Below are 24,934 nucleotides of genomic sequence, written 5' to 3'. Positions count from 1 at the left end.
GTATAAAAAGGGGGCATTGGGAATCCTCCCCGTGGCGCTCCTGGAGGCCTGGAGCACACCAAAAACTGCTAGCAGATCCGCAAAATGCTAGCAGATTTTGAAACGCTTTTTCTTATTTTTCTGTAGCATTTCACCTAGCATTTTGCGGTTTTGTAAAGCGTTTTTGGTGTAGTAGATTTCATATATTGTTACAGTAAAGCTGTTACTGAACAGCATCTGTAACAAAAACGCCTGCAAAACCACTCTGAACTGCCGTTTTTCAGAGCGGTTTGCGTTTTTCCTATACTTTACATTGGAGGCAGAAACGCCTCCGCAATCCAAAAAATGCCTCACCTCGGGAGTATGCGTTTCAGCAAAATGCCTCCCGCTCTGGTGTGCACCAGCCCATTGAAATACATTACCCAAGCGTATCCGCAGCCGCAAGTGGATCGCAAAATGCTGCCGAACCGCTCTGGTGTGCACTAAGCCGGTTAGTGCTAATGTAGCATGTAGCAGGGTGACTGCTTTGTGGTATTGGTTTGTGCATGCATTTGCATGAGCATTGCCTCATGAAAATCCAATTAGGCCAGATTTGCAATGTCAGACTTGCTAGGGTAAGGCCTATTTTCCATGGACTGTGAATAGGCAGTGAAATGGCTCTCAAACTCTCACAACTGCTCACTGCTGCCTGGTAACTGCTCACTGCTGCCTGGTAACTGCTCGCTGCTGCCTGGTAACTGCTTGCTGCTGCCTGGTAACTGCTTGCTGCTGCCTGGTAACTGCTTGCTGCTGCCTGGTAACTGCTTGTTGCTGCCTGGTAACTGCTTGTTGCTGCCTGGTATCTGCTCACTGCTGCCTGGTAACTGCTTGCTGCTGCCTGGTAACTGCTTGTTGCTGCCTGGTAACTGCTTGTTGCTGCCTGATAACTGCTTGCTGCTGCCTGGTAACTGCTTGTTGCTGCCTGGTATCTGCTCACTGCTGCCTGGTAACTGCTTGCTGCTGCCTGGTATCTGCTCACTGCTGCCTGGTAACTGCTTGCTGCTGCCTGGTAACTGCTTGTTGCTGCCTGGTATCTGCTCACTGCTGCCTGATAACTGCTTGCTGCTGCCTGGTAACTGCTTGTTGCTGCCTGGTATCTGCTCACTGCTGCCTGGTAACTGCTTGCTGCTGCCTGGTAACTGCTTGTTGCTGCCTGGTATCTGCTCACTGCTGCCTGGTAACTGCTTGCTGAGCACACAGCTCAACAGTCCGTGGAAAAGAGGCCTTAAACTTGGTGTTTGAGCACGCATAAATTTTCTCATGCAAAGTACTTCTTCTTCTTGTTTGAAGGTTGAGGCACTTAGTCTATTATATATATAGATGCTGCACGGAGGAGAGGGCCAGGGAACATAAGAGAGAAAGCGGCCGCCAGCTCATAACGTATCAGGAGTGGCGGCAGCGGGGGGAGGGGAGCGAGAGGCCAGACCCGCAACGGCCCTGTGCAAAATTGCCCACGGACCGGCAGTGGGCCGCGGCCCGGTGGTTGGGGACCCCTGCACTATAGGACCCAGAGCCTTCCCTCTCCTTAGTTAAGCATCTGGTTAATTTTTTGCTCTATGATTCCCAATGACTTTAAGTTTGTTCTGACAGATGCTGTTTAGAAGTGACTAAATACAGTATGCTCCACTCAGAGCTGAACTCTCCATTTTGGGTGGCATTATCATAGTCATTCTTTTCCAGTAGATCCTATGCAGAGTTCCACACCAATATACTGTATACGGCAATAACTTTATTAGAGCCTCCATTCTCTGTTATCTCCTAGTTCCGAAGTTCATGTTCTTTTCATCGCTTTATGAGCCAACACTAAAGTTTTATACCGATGTAACACACTAACAGAATATATTACCGGTAGTGAATCTGTCACAGGTAGATGGTAGATTCGATAGTCCTCGTCTGTCTCCTGCACTATCCCTTATTAGTCAGAATGACAAATCAAATATCAGGTTCGGTGTTCAGAAGAAGGAATGTGATATTATGCATTGTCCATGCACAAGCAATAAGAACAGACACTAAGGGCTTGTTCACACTATGGGCGTTTTGCATATTTTTTTAACCACTTAACTACTTTAGGACCATGGTGATTGATATCTACGCCCTGTTTTGGTGGGCTCCTGGCTGGCATGGCGTAGATTTCAATCACCGCCCGCAGCACGCATCCACCGTTTCTGTCGCTCCCTGCCGATCGTGGCGTTCAAACCCGGTGTCTCTCGCCGCAGCTCACTGGCTTTGCCTGTCTCTATGACGGAAGAGCCATGTGAGCCGGTCAGGAGCCGATTTCATTGGCTCCTGGCCGTGTCTATCAATGTAAGCTGCTCACATTGGCTTACATTGATAGGCACAGTCAGGAGCCAATTAAAGCGGCTCCTGACCGGCTCACATGACTCTGCCGTCATATGTCAGGATGATCCCGGCGTGCGGTCGGTGATGGCGGTATTGTACCAGCGGTCTCTGGTCCTTAAAGCTAATGGGAACCGGTTTTAAAAAAAAAAGTCAGATACTCACCTAAGGAGAGGGAGGCTCTGGGTCCGATAGAGCACTCCCATACCTCCCAACTTTTTGAGATGAGAAAAAGGGACACTTAAGCCACACCCCTAATCACACCCCCGTCACACCCCTAGTCACGCATACTATAAAGATTTCATAAGAAAAATATATTTCTGTACCGTGTTAGCCAAACAATATATGTAGGTAGAAAAAAACACTAGGACTAGATCCCAGAAAGCTTGCATTACTTAACTTTATCAGTTAGCCATTAATAGGTATTACTTTTACAAGACTTTGTTTTTTTCTACCTACATATAAGAAAAATATATTTTTTATAATTCAAACCACACTTGTCCTTTCTATCCTGGTCCATATTCCTGCATATTAACATTTTAAAATTAGTAATATATCAATTTAAATGATGGGAATAAAGTTTGGAGTCAAACAAATTTTTTAGGAGAATATATATATATATATACATATATATATATATATATATATATATATATATATATACCCCGTATATACTCGCAAGCAAGTCGACCCGCATATAAGCCGACCCTCCAACTTTTACCTGGAAAACCAGGAAAAAATGATTGACCCTCATATAAGCCGGGGGTAGGAAATGCTGTCCGTGTGATTCCCCCCAGTGTGTCCCGGTATAGCTAGTATAGTGCCCAGTGTGGGTAGGTGGTGCCCCAGTATAGCTAGTAAAGTGCCCAGTATGGGTAGGTAGTGCCCCAGTATAGCTAGTATAGTGCCCAGTATAGCTAGTATAATGCCCAGTATAGCTAGTAACTTGCCTCAGTATAGTGCCCAGTATAGCTAGTAATATAGCTAGTATAGTGCCCAGTGTAGGTAGTATAGTGCCCAGTATAGCTAGCAACGTGCCACAGAATAGCTAATAACGTGCCGCAGTATAGTGCCCAGTATAGCTAGTAACGTGCCCCAGTATAGCTAGTATAGTGCCCAGCGTAGGTAGTATAGTGCCCAGTATAGCTAGTAACGTGCCCCAGTATAGCTAGTATAGTGCCCAGCATAGGTAGTATAGTGCCCAGTATAGCTAGTAACATGCCCCAGTATAGCTAGTATAGTGCCCAGTATAGCTAGTAACATGCCCCAGTAAAGCTAGTATAGTGCCCACAATAGTGCCCAGTATAGCTAGTAACGTGCTCAGTATAGCTAGTATAGTGCCCACAATAGTGCCCAGTATAGCTAGTAATGTGCCCCAGTATAGCTAGCATAGTGCCCACAATAGTGCCCAGTATAGCTAGTAACGTGCCCCAGTATAGCTAGTATAGTGCCCACAATAGTGCCCAGTATAGCTAGTAACATGCCCCAGTATAGCTAGTATAGTGCCCAGTATAGCTAGTAACATGCCCCAGTATAGCTAGTATAGTGCCCAGTATAGCTAGTAACATGCCCCAGTAAAGCTAGTATAGTGTCCACAATAGTGCCCAGTATAGCTAGTAACGTGCCCAGTATAGCTAGTATAGTGCCCACAATAGTGCCCAGTATAGCTAGTAACATGCCCCAGTATAGCTAGCATAGTGCCCACAATAGTGCCCAGTATAGCTAGTAACGTGCCCCAGTATAGCTAGTATAGTGCCCACAATAGTGCCCAGTATAGCTAGTAACATGCCCCAGTATAGCTAGTATAGTGCCCACTATAGCTAGTAACGTGCCCCAGTATAGCTAGTATAGTGCCCAGTGTAGGTAGTATAGTGAAGTTCCCCCCTCCCCCCGCGGCCGCTGCTGCTATTACCTTAGCTCGACGCCGCTTCTATCCCCCTGTCCTGCTCGTATAATCCACAGCAGCGCGCCCCACGGCGGCTGCTGTGATGAGGGAGGAAGCCGTAGAGAGAGCGGCTTCCGGTAGCGGCGATGTGTATCGCCGTTACTATGGGAACCACTCTCTCTCTATGGCTCCCTCATCACAGCAGCAGCCGTGGGGCGCTCTGCTGTGGATTATACGAGCAGGACAGGGGGATAGAAGCGTCGCCGAGCTAAGGTAATAGCAGCGGCGGCCGCGGGGGGAGCGGGAAAGCGGAGGGGGGGCTTCATTTTTTTTAAACACTCGCAAGCAAGCCGACCCCCCAACTTTTGACCCACTTTTTGGGGGTCAAAAATTCGGCTTGCTTGCGAGTATATACGGTATATATATATATATATATATATATATATATATATATATATATATATATATATATATATATCTACATAGAAAGGAGGGACAAAGTCCTGAACATTTCATAAGAAAAATATGTTTTATAATTCAATCCACACTGGTCCTTTCTATCCTGGTTCATTTTCCTTCATAATTAAAATTAGTAATGTATCAATGTAAAGGATGGGAATAAAGTTTAGAGTAAAACACATTTTTAGTACAGAAATATCTATATTTACATAGAAAGAGAGACAAAGTCCTGAAAGAGGGACAAATGAGGAGGGCAGAGGGACAGAGGGACAGAGCTCCCAAAGAGGGACAGTCCCTCCGAAAGAGGGACAGTTGGGAGCTATGCACTCCCTCTCCTCTCCCGGTGCCCGCTGCTGTCCTGGCTCCCCCGTAGCGGTATTCGACCGTTTCGGTCAAATACCGCTGTCTCCCGGCCGAAGGGAGGCTTCGGAAATGCTTCGGGAGCCCGAGTGCTCCCGAAGACGGGCCGCAATAACACTGCGCACGCGCCCTCTATGACGCACTCGCGTGTGCGCCGCCTGTCTTCGGGAGGACTCGGCTCCCGAAGACTTCTGAAGTCCCCTTGGCGTGGGATGAGAATGGAGGAGCCAGCGTTGCACCGAGGGCACCAGGAGAGGGATGGCTCATTAGGACCGAGCCTTCCCTCTCCTTAGGTGAGTATCTGACTTTTTTTTTTTTTTTAAACAGGGGTTACATTAGCTTTAAAGAGACTCTGTAACAAATTTTTCAGCCTTAGTTCTTCTATCCTATAAGTTCCTATGCCTGTTCTAATCTGCTCTGGCTTACTGCAGTCTTTCCTAACTGCACTGTCTCTGTAATAAATCAATGTATCTTTCCTCTGTCCTGTTTGTCGGGCTAAGGCTTGATTGTGTGGAATGTGCAGGGCTGCTTGTGATTGGTAGAAGCGATACACACCCTCTGCAGGCCCCCTGCACACTCTGAATGACTCACACACTATGCTTAGCTGAGCCTATTAGAAGCTGGTTAGTTTGTTTGTAAACACTGCCTAAAACTGTTAATTACAAGCCAGGATTGCAGCAGAGAGTGGCAGAAACAGCACAGAGGGGCACAGGAGAAAATAATGAATAGAATGGTATGCTTTTTATTGTAAGAATATTAGAGTACAGATTCTCTTTAAGGGGGCAGAGACCGCTGGTACTTTTTTTTTTAACCCAAAGAGAAGTTTATTTGAATGTCAAGGTAATGATACATATAGATGGCTCGAACCTCCGATTTTAGGTTCGCGAACCTCGAACGCGAACTTCCGAAAAAGTTTGGTTTTGCGCAAACTTTCAAACCACTAATAGACTTCAATGGGGAGGCAAACTTTGAAAACTAGAAACATTTATGCTGGCCACAAAAGTGATGCAAAAGATGTTACAAGGGGTCTAACATCTGGACGGGGGCATGGCGGAGTGGGATACATGCCAAAAGTCCCGGGGAAAAAACTGACACACCAAACTCACTGTGTAACGCACCGCAAACAGCTGTTTGTGTTGTGACGGCTGTGCTGGACTGGTGCGCACCATGGCGAGATTGCTTTTCCTCAGTGATGTCAGGTAATGTCTGAGTGCCTTATCAACTTTCAATGGTTCTTTCTCTACCATTGTTAAAGCTTACATCTATTTTTTTAAATTACTTTTTCTGCTGGCTGTTCAGTACCTTTAACGAGAATCTGTTATGGAGGGCAAGTCTGCCATTCATTCAACTGTGTGACTAATAAACTTTCCATATTACTTTCTCAGTACCATGGTGACCACGGGTAATGGCCGGGGAATCAGGGTTCGATTCCGGTCCGGAGTGGGAGCCTGAGAAACGGCTACCACCACACATCCAAGGAAGGACCCAAATGTGCAGTATAAGTAATGTACCTGCCCTGACCGGGCTTTGCAGACCAGGCATCCGTGGTCAGATGGACCCTTGACCCAACGCTGTCTGCCAGAGATGACACCACTTGCCTTTCAACATCACGGTACAGTTTTGGTATCGCCTTTTTAGAAAAACAATTGCGGCCTGTTATCTTCTACTGCGGTGTCCCAATCGCCACAAATTTTCGGAAGGCCTCAAGGTCCACCAGCTGGTATGGTAACAGCTGGCGAGCTAACAGTTCTGGACAAGGGGGTGACTGGCGGACATAGGGTTTGATTCACCATGCGGTGCTAACCTACTTAGCACGTCTAAAGTCTTTAGGCGCGCTAACCAGGGTGCTAAGTAGGTTAGCACCGGTTTTCTCAATCAGATCGCGCGCTAAGTACAGCGCGCAAAGTCCTATGCGCGCGCAAAGTCCTCTGCGCGCGCTAAGTCCCATAGGCTTTAATGGGAACTTCGCGCGGAGTGCCCTGCGCTCTGTGCAGTGTGCGCATAAAGTTTTGCGCGCGTAAAGTTTTGCGCGCGAAAAGCTTGTTTAGATGTGCTAAGGAGGTTTTCACAGGCGTGCTAACAGTTAGCACCGCTTTGTTAATCAAGCCCATTGGCTTCTTCCGCTCAAAGAATTCCCTTACGGAAACCTGGCTGCTGCTGTGGGCAGAGGAGCAGGAACTGCTCAAGGTGAGAGGCGGAGTGGAGGAGGGTGGCTGTGAACGTGCAAGGGAGAAAGCGGCTGAAGATGATGCACCTGAAGGAGGAAGAGGAGAAGGAGGGTGGCTTTGCATTTGTGTGCTGCTTTTCCTCAGGTGGTCTTCCTGTTGCAGTTTGTGCTTTTTCTCCATGTGCCTTCGTAAGGCAGTTGTCCCTACGCGGGTGTTGGCCTTTCCACGGCTCAATTTTTGGTGGCAGAGAGAACAGATGGCATTGCTCTTATCTGAGGCAGACACACAAAAACATTTCCACACCGCTGAGCCCTGGGGTGATGGCACTAAGGTGGCATCAGCAGCTGACATTGAAGGGCATGTTGGCTGGCTGTCCATAGGTGGCTATACATAGAAGCTCCCCCTGCTTCTTTCAGCAACTCGTCTCCTCCTACTCCTCTCTGACTCCCCTCTGAACTGTCCCCTTGGTCATCTTGTTTATTAGGATCCCACATGGCATCCATGGCAGTATCATCATCATCATCCTTCCCAGCTTCGCTTGTATTAGAAACCTCCAAAACTGCACCAACAGCAGGTACTTCATCATCCTCCTCCTCACACCTTACGTCCATAGTGTCGCCTAATTTAGATATATGAGGTGGTGTAACGTGCTTAGCGCCTTCATCTTGTTGTAACAATAATGGCTGTGAATCAGTGAACTCCCCACCAAATAACTCCTGCGAAGTGTCAAATGTAGCGGATTTGGTGCTTGGAGTAGCACTGGTGGCTGCAGAAGATGAGGTGTTCTGTGTTAAATAGTCAACCACGTCCTGACCATCTTGGGAGTTGATGGCACGTGTGCCTTCTTCTGAGCACTGCCCTTGGTCCAGGGCCGCATGAAATCACATCAGCACGACCTCGAACAGACCTGCCGGGTGGCCTGCCTCTGGCTCTGCCTGTTTTGTCCATATTGTGGGGGGGGGGGGATGAAATGAAAGGTATGCACTGACTTGACTAATACAATGTGCATTCACACAAGTGCAAGTGCAGTGAAAGGTATGCAGTGACTGGTATTACAATACAATGTGCAGCTGTCACACAGGTTGAGTTAACAGGTATTCATGGACTGGTATATAAAACAGCGTGCGGTCACACAGGTGCAGAGAACAAGTATGCAGTGACTGGTATTACAAATGTGCAGCTGTCACACACACTGGTACCATGAACAGGTGCAGTGACTGGTATATAACACTGTGTGCGTCTGTCACGCAGGTGCAGTAAACATGAACAGGTATGCAGTGATTGGTATTACAAATGTGCAGCTGTCACTCACACAGGTACCGTGAACAGGTGCAGTGACTAGTATATAACACTGCGTGCTTCTGTCACGCAGGTGCAGTAAACATGAACAGGTATGCAGTGATTGGTATTACAAATGTGCAGCTGTCACACACACAGGTACCGTGAACAGGTGCAGTGACTGGTATATAACACTGCGTGCTTCTGTCACGCAGGTGCAGTAAACATGAACAGGTATGCAGTGATTGGTATTACAAATGTGCAGCTGTCTAATAAGAATCAGCAAGGAGCAAGCCAACAAGCCTAACAAGAGCCTAACTAAGTTTTCCCTAATGTCTCTGCAGCAACATCTTCCTTCTCTAATTACTGCAGCCCCACAAGTGAGGGAAAGGTCCGACACTGCCTGCCTTTTATAAGGGGGGGGGGGGGCTCCAGGAGGGAGTGTAGCCTGATTGGCTACCATGTGTCTACTGACTGTGACGTAGAGGGTCAAAGTTGAGCCTAATGATGTAGTAAAGGGGGCGGGTTGAACTCGCATTTAGTTCACGGTTCACCTCAGATGCGAACCACTGAAGTTTGCGCGAATCGGTTCGCGGTCGAAGCGTTCGGGCCATCTCTAATGATACAACACTGCCGGTGTGAGGCAGAATTCAAGCATAAAGTTCAGAACATTAGACATAAAAAAAGACACTGTAAGGTCACTTAGTCCAGTATAAATATTCAGTGCAATGGGGTATCACATAATAGAAGGGGGTACAGCTGACATGTTACAAAGTAAGTTCCAACAGAGTATGCAGCACATATATCAAATATATAACATCCCATATATATACTATTTCAGACTATAAAGAGGATGCTTGTCTGTCTATCCACCTGTCCCATATTAGCTGAAATGTATTGGGAGCCTTCCTATGTATATAGACCAGCTTCTTATATGAGATCATATTATCCACCCAGTCTGCAAATAGTGGGGGGTTTGCTGAGAGCCATTTAAGGGAAATTTCTTGCCTAGCTTGAAAGAGGGTTTGAGACATAAATAATTTATCATTGTTTTGGATATCCTCATCAGTGATGAGGCCAAGAAGACATAATGCAGGTTCAAGTGTGACTGGGCATCCCATTTTATCATGGAGAAACGGTATTACCTGTGACCAGTATGTAGCAACAGGTGGACATTCCCAAATCAGATGGAAGAAAGTTGGATTGGGTGTTAGACATTTAGGGCATTCATCAGAGCGGTTTGTGACAAATTTAGCCACTTTACCTGGGGTAAGATACGTCTGGTGGATGATGTAGAGTTGGGTAAGCCTTTCCCTTATACAGGGAGAGACTAATCTTACTGCTGATAGGACATCCTCCCAATCATGATCTTCTAGAGTTAAGCCACATGCAACCCATTTATCTCTTGAGGGGGTGTTGTAAGTATCAGCTTTGCGGTGTATGAGAACAGAATAAAGGGTACCAATCATGTGTCTTGTTTGTCCATTCTTGATCAGGTTCATAATCTCTGAAGTAAAGATGGAGACGTGGGCAGACCCAAATTGGGTAATGTAAGCGTCATGAAGTTGAGAATACCTAAATGCATAGTGTGGAGGCAACGCAAATTTAGCCATTAAGGTTGAGAGTGAGAGCAATTTTCCATTTTGTAGGATCTGGCCAAGGAGGATTATACCTTTGGAAACCCATATATGTGTGTCAAGGAGCTTAGAGAATTCAGGGATTTTAGGGTTTTCCCAAAGGGGAGTAAAAAGTGCCCCTCATTAAGTTTAATGCTAGAGAGCTGTGCTGGGGGTCAATATCATAACTGTACAATTCTGGATTATACAAAACATCAGAGGTAAACCACACAGCTACCTGATGTAGCTGGGCGGCAATGTAATATTTCTGAAATGCCTTCCCCGTTGGGGTTTTTGCATCATAACTAAATATTTAAGTTTGGCTCTACCATTGCACCAGATCAGACTAAGTAGTAGAGAGCGTAGCTTCTTAAAAAAGTGCTGTGTAAGATAAATGGGAGAGTGATGGAAAATATAAAGGATTTTAGGTAAGAGTACCATTTTGGCCAGATTTACCCTGCCTGCCACTGACAGTGGTAATTTAGTCCAGGTTCTGCTTTTGTCTCTTAACAAGTTGGAGTAGCGGATAAACCTCATTTGTTAAATATTTCTTAGGATCTAGCTGTATAGTTACCCCTAGATATTTGAAAGAGCTCACATTCTGCAGAGGAGAGACTGTTAAAGAAACAGGGTCGATGGGCAGTCTATTAATAGAACCACTGACTTATCTTTATTTAATTGAAGGCCAGAGTAATATCCCGACTCCTGAATAATATCTAGTGCAAGTGAGAGAGATGGTCCGGGTCCGCCAAGTATAAAATCGTATTGTCCGCATACATAGACAACTTTTCTTGAGTATGTTCAGTAAGCAGGCCTACTATGCCAGTGTGTGCACGAATACGGCAAGCCAAAGGTTCAACTGCAAGGGCGTACAGGAGGGGGGAGAGCGGGCATCCCTGTCGAGTTCCACGTTCTAAACCAAAAGATTCAGATACCCATGAGTTAGTACATATACGCGCATGGGGATCCGTTCAAAGTATACTGACCCATCTCATAAATTTGTCCCCAAAACCAAATCTAGAGAGCGTAGCTTGTAAGTAAAGCCATTCCACAGTGTCAAAGGCCTTGGCCATGTCTAGCGACTCCACAGCACGTTGACCTGCATGTAAGTGAGAACACTGTAAGTTTGCCATCAACCTGCGAATGTTTATGGCTGTGCTCTTCCCTGGCATGAATCCAGTTTGATCTGGATGTATTAATGACAATGACTCCATTCAAGCGAATGGCTAACGCTTTCGCAAGAATTTTAGCATCTACTGGAAGGAGGGATATGGGTCTATAAGACTCACGTAATAAAGGATTTTTCCCTGGTTTGGGTATTACCACTATTAAGGCTTCGCGCATAGAGGGTGGTAGTATTCCCTTTTTATATGCTTCATCATACAATTAAAGGAGCATGGGAGCTAAATCTTCTGAGAATTTTTTATAGCTCTCGACAGGGATGCCATCCAGCCCGGGTGCTTTTTTGTTTGGGAAACTAGCTATGGCTATTTCAAGTTCTGCAGCTGTAAAAGGCTCATCAAGCTGTTGTCTCTGTTCAGGGGTGAGTCTAGAGAGGGATATTTCAGAGAGATATATCTCAGAGTCAGCATGACTGGCTGGGGATTTAGATTTATATAGATCCGAATACTAGTCTTTAAAAACCTGGTTGACTTTTTCAGGGCCTCTCTCTTCCACTCCCACAGTATTCAAGATGAAGGATATCACAGGTGGGGAAGAATAACTCTTTGAGATATTAGCTAGTAACATACCAGTACGCTCCCCTTGCTCATAGAATGCTTGTTTTTTGAAGAAGATAGACGACTTTGCCCTTTCCTCACTGTATTTGGCTAGTTTACGCATTAACTTTTGCCATTCCTCATAGAGGACTGGCGATGGGTTCTGCAAGTAGTTTTGTTCTGATGTCAGAACTTGTGTTTGAAGATTGCTCTCATTCTGAGAGTTAGTTCTCTTATAAGTTGCCACAGCTCGCATCAGTATTCCCCGCAAGTAGGCTTTCAAGGTATCCCACACTAGTCCCCGGTTTTCCTAGTCTCTATGTATATGTAAAAACTGGGCTATATCCCTAGTTATTTTATCATCTGAATCTATAAGCTCAAGCCAGAATGGGTTGAATTTCCATAATTTAGGTGGAGGAGGAAGGCCCCAATTAAGAATTACCTGTACGGGTGAATGATCCGATACCAGCCGTGGCAAAATTTTAATATCAATCACGTTAGGAAGAACATTAGGTCGAAGCGAGGACATGATCAAGCCTAGACAAAGTTTTGTAGGTAGCTGATGTACAAGTAAAACCTGGATTGTTTGGGTACATGTGCCTCCATACATCTAACATATCAATTTCAACAAGGAGCAAAGAAAATTAGGTTTCTTTATCTATTTGAGGTGGAAGCCTAGGAAATTTCGGGTTTTGGACAGCATTGAAATCCTCCATCCATACAGCTGGAATCATGGGATATAGTAACATGAATGCTAGGCCTTCTTTAATTAAAGTGAAGTCAAGTGTATGGAGGGGGGATATAGAGTGCCAAAATCAAAAGAGGATTGTTAGCTATCTTACAGTTGATGAATTTGAATCTACCATAGGGGTTAATCTTAACATAATAATTAATTGTAGCTTTCTATTTATTAACACTGACACCCCACGAGACATTTGTGAAAAGGTGGAATGATATGTCCATCCCATCCATCCGCGTCTGAGACTAAGAATTTTGCTACCTGTAACATGGGTCTCTTGAAGTGCAACTATGTCTGGCTTTTGCTTATAGAGATATGTTAACCACTTCACCCCCCCAGTGCTAAATTTCTCTGTCCCTCTGCGCACCACTTCACCCCCAGGGACGGAGAAAGGCGCACTTGTTTATTTACTTGCTGGGAGTGGGCGGGGAACTCTCGCGCACACTCCAGCCAGCCCGCACAGCAGGTGACTAATTGGATGTTAGGAACGAGCGTTCCTAAATCCAATTAGCCTCGCCGATTGCGAGTAGAATGAAGACGGCTTTAAACAGAAGCCGTCTTCATTCAAAACAATGTAACGTAAACAAATGTGCAGCGCGCAATCACGCGCCCCCGCGACCCGCGCGCACGCACACACCCCGGCTCTGCAGTACAATGATTGGTTATGGGGACTCTCCAGTCCCCAATAACCAATCATAGTACATAAATACTACAATGGAGGCAGCGCTGAAAGGTAAAAAATAGCGCTGGTGTTTCAGGGGTAAAACCCCTCAGTTGTGAAATGGTTAATAACGTTTGCCGCTTCATTTTGTCATTTATACCCCTCACGTTCCACGTGATCAGTGTTCATTTAGAAGCCATTGCATCTGGAATAGTAGATAAATTGGTTTATGGAAATATAAGTAACCACATTTCCAATAGTTTCTGAAGTAGTACTTGGAGACATATATGCTCAATAACACACCAGCAGTGAACAACACAACATACCCATACCCTTTCCCACCCTGCCCTACTGTAAGCATCAGCAGGGCCTTATACCCATAACTTTGAACAGAAAGTCAACCATTAGGTGCAGTTAATCTGCATCTCGCTAGGTGGCTGGGGTAACAACACAACAGAAGCACAAGGTAAGGAAATCTTTGCATCCGATGAATTGTTGGAGTGGAGTAACTTGAAGCAGCCGTGCTGAGCTGAATGTATTGAAAAATACGGACGCATCCCTGGCGTCATGAGATGTATATAACAGCATATAGAAATAAGTAAATATAACCATCATTATTCCCAAAAGGAGTTACCTATTAGTGCAAATAACAAGGGATTTCTCCCTGACTATTTAAATATACAGCACCTACTCTATAAGGAAAAGGACTACGTATGTAAAGTAACTACACACAGTACAACGGAAATGCCTGGCTCCATAGAGCATATGGGTTAAACTGGTACAAGCAGAGTCATGTTGGCTTGCTGAAAAATAAGCATATTTCACAGTAGTAGGATCCAAATCCTTACTGCAGCAGTGGAGATGAATTAGTAGCAATGGAAGCCATTCAAGGTTAACAGCAAACCCGCACATCTAGCATGGCTATGTGGTGAGTCAAAAGTACCTGATTCCACACAGCATGAGACTGGGACTGGGAAAAAAAACCCAGAGTCATGCTGACTGCTTGACTTGCTAGAAGACGGACAGATTCCACAGCAGGATCTATATAAATTGTTATCAAGTAATGAGAAGATGATTGATAAGATGATAATGTTCAGTTAAGCTATAGAGGTAGGGAAATATTGCAGCAAATGAGTTGGCAGCAACGGGAGCCAGTCTATTAGTAACAAAGCTTAAAGCGGACCCAAACCAAACATTTTTTTTAATTCAATATATTTAGTTGCACCACTCTGACACATACAAAGATAAATAAACACTCCTTCAAGCCTATGAGAATTTCAGTGCATGCTTTTCACCCTTCTCTTTTCATAATTAGGGTTACACAGGTGGCAGCCATTAGCAATTCCTCCTTTGCCAGACACCTGCTATTCCACCAGTTTGCCGGATTCTGTCCCGGCAATATGAAAGGAAGGGAGGGGTTCCTCCAATAAATGTAAAATATTTTATATTTCTCATCATACAGCTGAAAAAAGGCTGCTAATTATTATTATAATTTAGAAAATAGATTTTATTTCTGAAATCTCATATTTTTAATTTTGGTCCACTTTAACAAGTAGGCGCTAGAGGTATCATGTAGACACAGGTTAAGGACAAAGGTGCAGATTTAAGGTGCATCACCTGGCGCTGGAGGAGCCCGTTTGTGGGGGTCAGCTTCGATCCACTTAAAGACTTCTCGGGGATCTGTGAAGAAGTGGGTGCAGTCTCCATCAATGACCCGTAGCTTTGCAGGGTAAACCATGGAAAAAGAGATGTTGAGGTCTCGCAGGCGTTTCTTGGCGGCAAAAAAGTGCGCTCGTTGTTTTTGAACCTCGGTGGAAAAATCAGGGTAAAACAAGATTCTAGCATTTTCATATTTGATCTCTCCCTTCTGTCTGGCAGCTTTAAGTATAGCATCCCTGTCACGGTAATTTAGAACTTTAAATATGAAAGTTCTTGGAGATGCTCCCGGCGCCGGCACCCGTGGGGAGATCCGGTGGGCCCTCTCAATGATAAAGACAGAGGAAAAAGTGTCCTTGCCAAACATATCAATAAGCAGATGTTCAATAAATTGCTCAGGGTTATTACATTCGACCTTTTCGGGTAATCCCACTACACGAAGATTCGATCGTCGGTTGCGATTTTCGAGATTGTCTTGTCGGGATTGCAGTGTAGTGATCTGCTGCTGTGCAGTGGTGACGGCCGGCTGAAGGGGCCTCATAGTGTCTTCCAGGGCGCAAATACGCCCTTCTGCATCTGAGACGCGAGACCGAAGGTTTTGCAGATCCTGCCTCACTAAGGAGACGTCTGTGCGCACCTCTTCTAACTTGACAGTTATGGCAGCGAGACTTGCCTGGCAGGCAGCAACACCCTCCAGCAGTTGCTCCATAGGGTTAAGATCAGGTAGAGACTGCAAGGAGTCATCATCTAGTAATGCCTCCGTGCTGCTGGCGGTATCGGAGCACTCAGCGCCATCTTGGGAGGCATGCTGAAAGCGGCGTAGCTTCGCCACTGCCTCCGATGCGCGTCTTGTCATTATCGGAGATGATGGTGGTGAGTTCCGGGTAGGTTTCCCCGAGACTTGGGAGGACTTTTGGGACGCCAGGGTGTTATTAAGAATGGGTAAATCAGCCGTCACACCCCTGAGACCACTGGTACTTAAAGGATACCCGAACTGACATGTGACGTGATGAGATAGACATGTGTATGTACAGTGCCTAGCACACAAATAACTATGCTGTGTTCCTTTTTCTCTTTCTCTGCCTGAAAGAGTCAAATATCAGGTATGTAAGTGGCTGACTCAGTCCTGACTCAGACAGGAAGTGACTACAGTGTGACCCTCACTGATAAGAAATTCCAACAATAAGACACTTTCCTAGCAGAAAATGGCTTCTGAGAGCAAGAAAGAGATAAAAATGGGAAAATCTTATCAGTGAGGGTCACACTGTAATCACTTCCTGTCTGAGTCAGGACTGAGTCAGCCACTTACATACCTGATATTTAACTCTTTCAGGCAGAGAAAGAAAAAAAAGGAACACAGCATAGTTATTTGTGTGCTAGGCACTGTACATACACATGTCTATCTCATCATGTCAAATCTCAGTTTGGGTATCCTTTAAGTGGTTAAGGACCACAGGCTTACACCCCCCTAGTTATCAAGCGACTTTTACAATTCAGTTCTCTGCAGCTTTAATAGTGTGCTGCACGGCCATACAACTTAGCACACAAATGCATTTTACCTCCTTTTCTTGCCACCAACAGAGCTTTCTGTTGGTGGCATCTGATTGCTGCTGCAATGTTTCTTTTATTTTTAATTAATGTTATTATTATTATTTATTAAAAATAGTTATTTTTCTTTTAATTCCCCTTGCCAGCATCCCTCCCTCCCACCGGAGAGCCAATCAGTATGATCGCCTCTCATAGGCATCAGCCTATGAGAGGCGATCATCTTGTGAGCCACTAAAGTGGACTGCTCAGTGACAGAGCAGCCCCCGTACAGCACTGCAGGAGATCGGAGCGCTGTACATAGAAATAACAGTTCCTTCTTCTTCCTAACAGCCTGCTAGCCGCGATTGCAGCTGGCAGGCTGATCACGGAGTTCCGCCGCGTCACTCGGCAGGGAATGATTGCGCATGAGCATTCCCTGCTAATATCTGCCCCAGGACTTGGCGCCAATCAGCGTTAGGCGGTCCTGGGGGAGCCACTCCGCGGCGCCGATCAGCATTAGGCAGTCGCAGGTTAAGTGCCGGCAATTTTTTAAAATCGCCCTAAAAGCGCTTGTGCAATGATTCCCTATAAGAGAGTTCACATCTGAGCAGTTTGTTTCCAATCCGCTCAGCAAAGCACTGCCTGTACCATTTTTGGGGCGATTTCCCTATAATGGCAGGTATAGGGAAATCGCAAAACGCTTGAAAAAGGGCTTGGTATGGCGATTTCCCAGCGCTTTTAAGAATAAATACACTGTATTTATAATTTTCCAGGTCAAAGAGTTCACTTCCTGACTTGCTTCAGGAAGTGAAAAAAACAAATCGCTCTGCTAAAGCGCTTTGAAAAGCGCTTTACAAAAAAATGAAGCGCGCAGGTAAGCGCAGGGAGGGTGAAAAAAATCACTCACAAAATCGAAAATCACTGGTGTCAGCGATTTCGATTTTAGATGCTAACAAAGCCTTAGAACTGCAATACAAAAGGAAGGAGTTCTGTGCAGTTTCATACATAATCAAAGATACAAAGAATTACATTTTGTGCATAAATGAAGGAAGCTGATATTAAATGACTCACAAAGCCAGAAAAAATGCAGTTTTCCTTACCTGGGGCTTCTTCCAGCCCCTCAAAGTCATTTGGGTTCCTCGGCCCAGCTCCGGTCCTCTCCAGGGTCACACTAGCAGCCTGTAAGGATCGCCGACCCCTGATGGGTCTGCGACTTCTCCACGTGCGAGTGCACGCATGCGTACGCGCCCACCATGTCAGGAGCACACTGTGACTGCACAGACTACTGCACAGGCGCAGTCCGCTCCTGATGACATGGGCACATGCGCAGAAGACGGCGACCCACCGAGGGTCAGCGATCCTTACAGGCTGCCAGAGGGACCCAGATGACGTCTAGGGCTGGAAGAATCCAAGGTAAGTATAACTGCATTTTTTCTCTGCCCTTGTGAGTCCTTTAAAGGGAAACCGTGACCAATTGAACTTCATCCCAATCAGTAGCTGATACCCCCTTTCCCATGATAAATCTTTACCTTGTCACAAACGGATCATCAGCGGGCTCTGTATGGCTGATATTGTGGTGAAACCCCTCCCACAGGGATCTGTGAGGACCATGGTCTTGGCATTTTCCTGTCTGTAAAATATATAGAAAATGCGCTTAGGAGAATAAATGATGCACTATGCGGTTCGCATTCTCACTGTTCGTGTACCAACAAAATAGAGCAAGTGAGTAAATTAGAACACGCTCTCTGTCTCATGAAATAAAGAGTTAACAGTCTCACAGTTCGTTGCCAATATTATCCTCACACCGGGCTCCGGAGACAGAGAGCGCGTTCTAGTTTCCTGTCTGTAAACCTCGTTTCATTGTGGGAAATAGCTGTTTACAGCTGATTCCAACTGCCAAAAAGCAAGCAGCATCTCCTTCCACTGACATCACCTGCCAGCAGTAAAAATGTCACCATGTGAAAAAATGTCAGAATGTAAATCAGGGAGAGGAAAGCTTTTACAATGAGCAAACACTGACTAAATAATTTATACAAAATTATTGTAAAAATGAAGCACTTATTTATTACATTATTTTTTACCAGAGTTCCTCTTTAAGCAAGCAGATTGGTATGGTGGTTAACACTCTCAACTGTCAGCACTGGAGCCCCAGATTTGTACTCTTGCCAGGACACTGTCTACATGAAGTTGCATGTTTTCCATGCTTATGTGGGCATTCTGGTTTTTTCTTACACTCTAAAAATATACTGATAGGATAAAGCCCATCGATGTGAATGAATCCCTGTGGGGAGAAATCATTATTTTACCATCCCACTAAGCGTTTCTGGTCTCCATCCCCCTAAGTAAGAGACCTGTCATCCTTGGATAGGTGATACAGATTTTTCAAGGAGGTCTGCCCCGCAGCATCCGGACACTCTACTGGTAATTGGGAACCCCACCTGTTAACCGAGGTGTCTCCCATTACTTGCTTATAGTCCAGGTGACCAGAAGGGGAGGCACACAAGCATATAAATAATAAAGGTGCCCACAAAAATGGGCACCGGATATTGCTGCTAGTAGTATATCTGTAAAATTATGTTAAGGTTGCATAACGTGCCTCTAATGAACGCATTGAAAGACTATAACTTGGACGTTATAGTACATTCTTTAGCCCTGCGTTTGGTGCACCGTTTTCGTCGCACAAGGATGGAACGAAAACGGCGCATGCGTTACATTAAAAAAAAAAACATTACTGGGCATGTGCAACACACAACGCAGCAGATTTACAGTGATGTGAAAAACTATTTGCCCCTCTTCCTGATTTCTTATTCTTTTGCATGTTTGTCACTCTTAAATGTTTCTGCTCATCAAAAACCGTTAACTATTAGTCAAAGATAACATAATTGAACACAAAATGCAGTTTTAAATGATGGTTTTTATTATTTAGTGAGAAAAAACCTCAAAACTTACATGGCCCTGTGTGAAAAAGAAATTGCCCCCTGAACCGTAATAACTGGTTGGGCCACCCTTAGCAGCAATAACTGCAATCAAGAGTTTGCGATAACTTGCAACGAGTCTTTTACAGCGCTCTGGAGGAATTTTGGCCCACTCATCTTTGCAGAATTGTTGTAATTCAGCTTTATTTGAGGGTTTTCTAGCATGAACCGCCTTTTTAAGGTCATGCCACAACATCTCAATAGGATTCAGGTCAGGACTTTGACTAGGCCACTCCAAAGTCTTCATTTTGTTTTTCTTCAGCCATTCAGAAGTGGATTTGCTGGTGTGTTTTGGGTCATTGTCCTGCTGCAGCACCCAAGATCGCTTCAGCTTGAGTTGGCGAACAGATGGCCGGACATTCTCCTTCAGGATTTTTTGGTAGACAGTAGAATTCATGGTTCCATCTATCACAGCGAGCCTTCCAGGTCCTGAAGCAGCAAAACATCCCCAGACCATCACACTACCACCACCATATTTTACTGTTGGTATGATGTTCTTTTGCTGAAATGCTGTGTTACTTCTACGCCAGATGTAACGGTACACGCACCTTCCAAAAAGTTCAACTTTTGTATCGTCGGTCCACAAGGTATTTTCTTGGCAATCATTGAGTTGTTTTTTTTAGTTGGTAACTAGCCCCATGTTAAGGTTTGAATCACAAGAGGGTGCCCATGGTAATTTGAGGGGTACCATGGACTGTTGCTGCCCCCCCCCCCCCAACTGACAATTTTTCAAACATTAACACTGTCACCGGTGTACTCTTCTGGATGGGAAGGCAGTGTACTGAGGTTCGTTTACTGCTTAAAACGATGCACATTTGAAGCTCTGGAGGGCCACATAAAATGGCAAGGAGGGCCGCATTCGGACTGTGGGCCTTGTGCTTGACACCTGTGGCATAGGCAATCAATAATCTGGCATACGTGCTATGAATACCTTACGTAACCTTTTGCATTGCTCTTTGGAGCAATAAACTGCTTTTGAAGTTGGTGTCAATAAACTTTATGTACAATAACAGAGCTGACACAGGAGGATTTCAAGGAGAAATATTCGCTGACAACACAATAATGTGACTTGGAGTCCGATAGAGTCACCCGGCGTCCATATACCAAGACAATCTCTCAACCAGCTGACACTTTTATGGAGGCCCTGAATTCCGTTATTGCAGATCAGAGTCCACAGTCAAGTTTATAAAGATTGTGCAATAGCCAATAACTAAAACAATACAAAATTGGCCAATTTCCATTCTATATATTGTAAAGAGCTTAAACTGAGCTTAAGTTTCTAAAGTCCCATCAACACTTTAACTCAGGAGTAAAACAATTTTTAAATTAGGAGTCTAGCCAAAAGGTTTTAATTTTATATCAAAATATCTACTAACTTTTGAGATAAGAAAGAGGGACACTTTTAAGCCCCGCCCCACCAAATCTCAAGTCACACCCCCTCAACCACCTCTAGTCATGCATACCACAAATAATTCATAAGCAAAAGAGGTGTTGATTCAGTAAACCTTGTGACAGCGCACAGCATTTTTACCGCTATTTCCACCATACTGCACTTTGCAGCTTGCGTTATGTATACAGTATGTGTGCTGATCGTATACCAAGCATTATTGTGGAGGCTTGCTTTGGAGGACAAATAATCGCTAGTATTATTATTATTGATTTATAAACACCAACAGCGCTGAACAAAGTAAGAAACAACATGGGGTACATAATAATACATACAATGGTATTTACCAATATACAAAATACAGGGCTGGCTGGTAAAAAATACAGAATCGGTACAAAATACGGAATTGGTGGTAACAGTGACAAAAGTAACATAATGAATAAAATGTATAACATATTTCAAGACACAAAAGGTGAGGGAGCCCTGCTCTTGCCAGCTTACAATCTAAACGAATAGGGGGGAAACAAAGGGTGGGCTAGTATGCAACCAACGTATAGATGGCCTCAATTCACTAAGCTTATCTCCTGTCTTTAAAGGGGCACTACAGCGAAAAACTGTAAAATTTAAAATATGTGCAAACATACAAATAAGAAGTATGTTTCTTCCAGAGTAAAATGAGCCATAAATTACTTTTCTCCTATAATGCTGTCACTTACAGTAGGCAGTAGAAATCTGACAGAAGTGACAGGTTTTGGACTAGTCCATCTCTTCATAGGGGATTCTCAGCAAGACTTTTATTATTTATAAAGATATTCCCTAAAAAGGATTTAAACAATGATGCTTGCCAGCTTCCCTGCTCCCTACACATTATTTTGGGCAGTTGGACAGAGCAACTGCCATTCACTAAGTGCTTTTGAAAATAAATATATCCCTGAGAATCCCCTATAAAGAGATGGACTAGTCCAAAACCTGTCACTTCTGTCAGATTTCTACAACCTAAGGTAAGTGACAGCAACATAGGAAAAAAGTAATTTATGGCTCTGAAAAAAATAGTTTTTCGCTGTAGTGCCCCTTTAATAACGTTTCTGAACTATTTCTAGTGTTCTCCCCATGGTTATAAGGCATGTAGTAAACTTAACTCTTCCGTCTTTAGTTAAGGAGAGAACAGTTAACAATTCAATCCTTAACCACTTAAGTCTATCTGGATGGATATATCCATCCAGATAGACTGCCCTGCTGCCGCTGCGCTGGGCGCCCTCTGTTAGTCCCGAGATCAATGAATGGGAATATAGTTCCCATTCATTGATCTAAGTTCCCGGCAGAAAAACCGACGGCCTCTAATCAGAGGCTGCAGTCTTGCTGCGGAAAAAAAAGTTTCCCGTCCTCCTAATGCTTCCTGGAAAGCGAGAGTGTTCGCTTCCAGGACTTTTTGACTGTGGCCATCTTGTGGCCGAATGGTAAAACTACGCCCACATACATTTTTTTTTTATTAAATAAACACATAATATTGCATTTAAAATTAACTGTTTACCTCCCACACTAAAAATTACCTAAATAAATGTTTGTATTAAAGAACAAGTGACACCCATGCTAACCTAGAAATAAAAAACACATATATAAGTAGGTAAATACTAGTTCTAGTTACACAACAGATGTATTGTGCTATCCATGTAATGACTCTTGTGAATTTTATAAAGGAAAAGCAGAAAATCCTATTCAAGGCAGTGGCCATTTTGCCAAACTAATGCTGACATCATATCCTCCCTGACTCTTTTGTTTCCCCCCCTCCCTTCTCTTGCTCATTGTGTATTCATTAGCTGCCCTCCTCCCAGAGTCTTCAGACACTCCCACTGAAGTGTATACTAACAACTGCACTGTCTTTTTTATTTACACATCCAATCACTGAGTCACCTCAGCCTTGCTTGTAAACACAAGTAATCAGAGGCTGTTTCTGATAAGCAGCTAGATAGGGAAATAAAGGGAAGAGGAGGAATATATTATAGATAAAAAGAACCCCCAGCATGCAACTGAATGGCAATGGCTTTTAAAGGGCCAGTGCTCCTAAAGTATGTGATAACTCCAAATCATAACAGTAGAAAAAGTTTTGCAAGGTTTGAATGCAGGATTAGCATCTTTATCACTTAATACACTCAGACCAGTTGCTGTTGAAATTTGATTTTTATGGTGACAATCCCGCTTTAAGAAAAAAAAAAATTGCAATTAAAATAAATAAATAAATAAATAATTACCTAAGTCTGAACTTTTTGAATATGCATGTCAAGAGTGTCACTTCTCCTGATAATCCCTATGCAAACTATAAGGTAAAAATATCAATTGATTGTAGCTTCAGACTCTCTTTAACACTGAAAATACCATTGATGTGTGGTTGTAAGTTTTCTCCTGCCTTATTATTTCCAGCATGATCTTAGTGAATTGAGGTCATGGCCCATATGCAATTCACTTTTCCTCCTGACTTTTCTCCTAGGAGATAATTTCTCATCTTCAATTTAAATTAACTTTTTAGCACTTTGCAATGGAAAAAGTACCAAAAGGTACTTGATGACGTACTGTCAAAATTATTTTGAGCATTCATTTGATTGCTGGGGGTATAAAAGGCATTTTATTTACAAGTTGTGAAAATATCACCTAGGAGAAAACTCGGGTGAAAAAGTGAATTGCATATGGTCCCTGTGTTTTAGGATATCAAGTAGGAGTGCAACTTGGCCTTATGTCAAAGGGGAAAGGCCTAAGGTAGAGCGTATGCTTGTCAGAAAAAGTGAGTTTTGAAGGAACGCTTAAAGATATCAAAGATAGGAGAGAGATGGATGTGTTGTGGAGGGGTATTCCAGAGGTATCTAGCAATACATTAACTTTTTGTAGCATGTGGCATGTGGAATGTGGAATAATGATTAACCGAATAACAATTACGGTAAATATTCAATTACAAAGTTCACCTCTACATATTTTGTATTTAAATGACCATAAAGGATCAAGACGCTGTAAAATGTAACATGGCATTTTGGATTTTTTTGTGTGCCTTTTTTCAATAAACTTTGTTGAGTTAAAAGGGTCAAAACACCTGAGAATCTATAATTATAGCGCGTCCGTGTCTTCTGGTTTAACAGTTTATTTTACTGGATTGGATTTTGCATATTGTTATACTACATCTTTTTGTTCTGTACATACAGTAAAAATACAGTGATTAGAGAAAAAAATATTATTTTTAGACACTGGGGATTTGAAGATAGGTGGGTGTGCAAGGAATGGATCTCCAGTGACACACATAGTAGAATGTAGTAAATTATTCCGGATACTTACTTTTACATTAAACTCCCCAGCGTTCTGGACGAGCTAGGCTCGTCCAGAGACGCCGGAGGCCACCGTTCAGGCCCTTCGTGGCCCGTCGTGTAATAGGCCCCCCCCCCAGACCCTGTGCGCAGCCTGGCCAATCAGTGCCAGGAAGCGCTGAGGGGTGGATCGGGATTCCCTACGGCGTCACGACATCGATGACATCATTCCGTTCGTTGTCATGGCGATGGGGAAAGCCCTGAAGGAAATCCCGTTCAGAACGGGATTTCCTGACGGGCATAAGCGCCGGCGGCGATCGGAAGGGCGGGTGGGAATTGTCAGGGAGAGGGGTATCATGTAGCTAGCGCTAGGCTAGCTACATGATTAAAAAAAAAATTAGGTATAAAAAACCATGCGCAGCCCTCCGGCTGCGCAGAATCAGAACGCCCAACAGGTTAATTTTCCTGGTTTCAGCATCGAAAAGTATATATTACTGTATATTGGTATGTAGCCACACCCTCCCAATGATGTTTAGCCTAGAATATTTATTATGCAGCTTTCTATGTAGCCAGGTGTTGTTTCTATTCAGTTCAGAATGCACAATAAACAAACATTCGGCAGTGGTGCATCTGCCAGCAGTAAAGATGTGGCCACAGGTGATAATTTAAGAATGTAAATCAGGATGAGAAGGATTTTATAAAAGGCAAACAGCAACTAAATACCTGGAAACATAAGCAATTGTATTTAACCATTTAAGCCGCCTGGACGTGATTGTCACGTTCAGGCGGCTGCTGTGCTGCTGTGCACAGCACAGAATATAGTTCCCATTCATTGATCTAAGTCCTCGGTAGAAAGACAGACG

General features: G+C 44.1%; 1 protein-coding gene across 4 annotated transcripts in view; it reads right to left on the bottom strand.

Moving 5' to 3' along the window:
* Positions 1-24,934, bottom strand: part of SLC39A4 (solute carrier family 39 member 4) — a 148,445-nt gene that overhangs the window by 92,522 nt on the left and 30,989 nt on the right. For 2 of the 4 annotated variants that reach the window (XM_068237874.1, XM_068237876.1), the window contains exons 3-4: positions 17,952-18,052; positions 14,857-15,046 (exon numbers count right to left, since the gene is read on the bottom strand). The exons of 1 other annotated variant lie outside the window; for it this stretch is intronic. In XM_068237874.1, coding sequence (XP_068093975.1) covers positions 14,857-15,046; positions 17,952-18,052 — 291 coding nt within the window. Of the gene's footprint in view, positions 1-14,856; positions 15,047-17,951; positions 18,053-24,934 lie in introns of those variants that run through there. One more of the 4 variants, XM_068237880.1, reaches the window with a different exon arrangement.

The sequence above is a fragment of the Hyperolius riggenbachi genome, chromosome 5 (genome assembly GCF_040937935.1).
Source record: "Hyperolius riggenbachi isolate aHypRig1 chromosome 5, aHypRig1.pri, whole genome shotgun sequence".
Lineage (NCBI taxonomy): Eukaryota > Metazoa > Chordata > Amphibia > Anura > Hyperoliidae > Hyperolius > Hyperolius riggenbachi.
The sequence above is the reverse complement of the archived record's forward strand: the minus strand, read 5'-3'. Positions and strand labels throughout refer to the sequence as shown.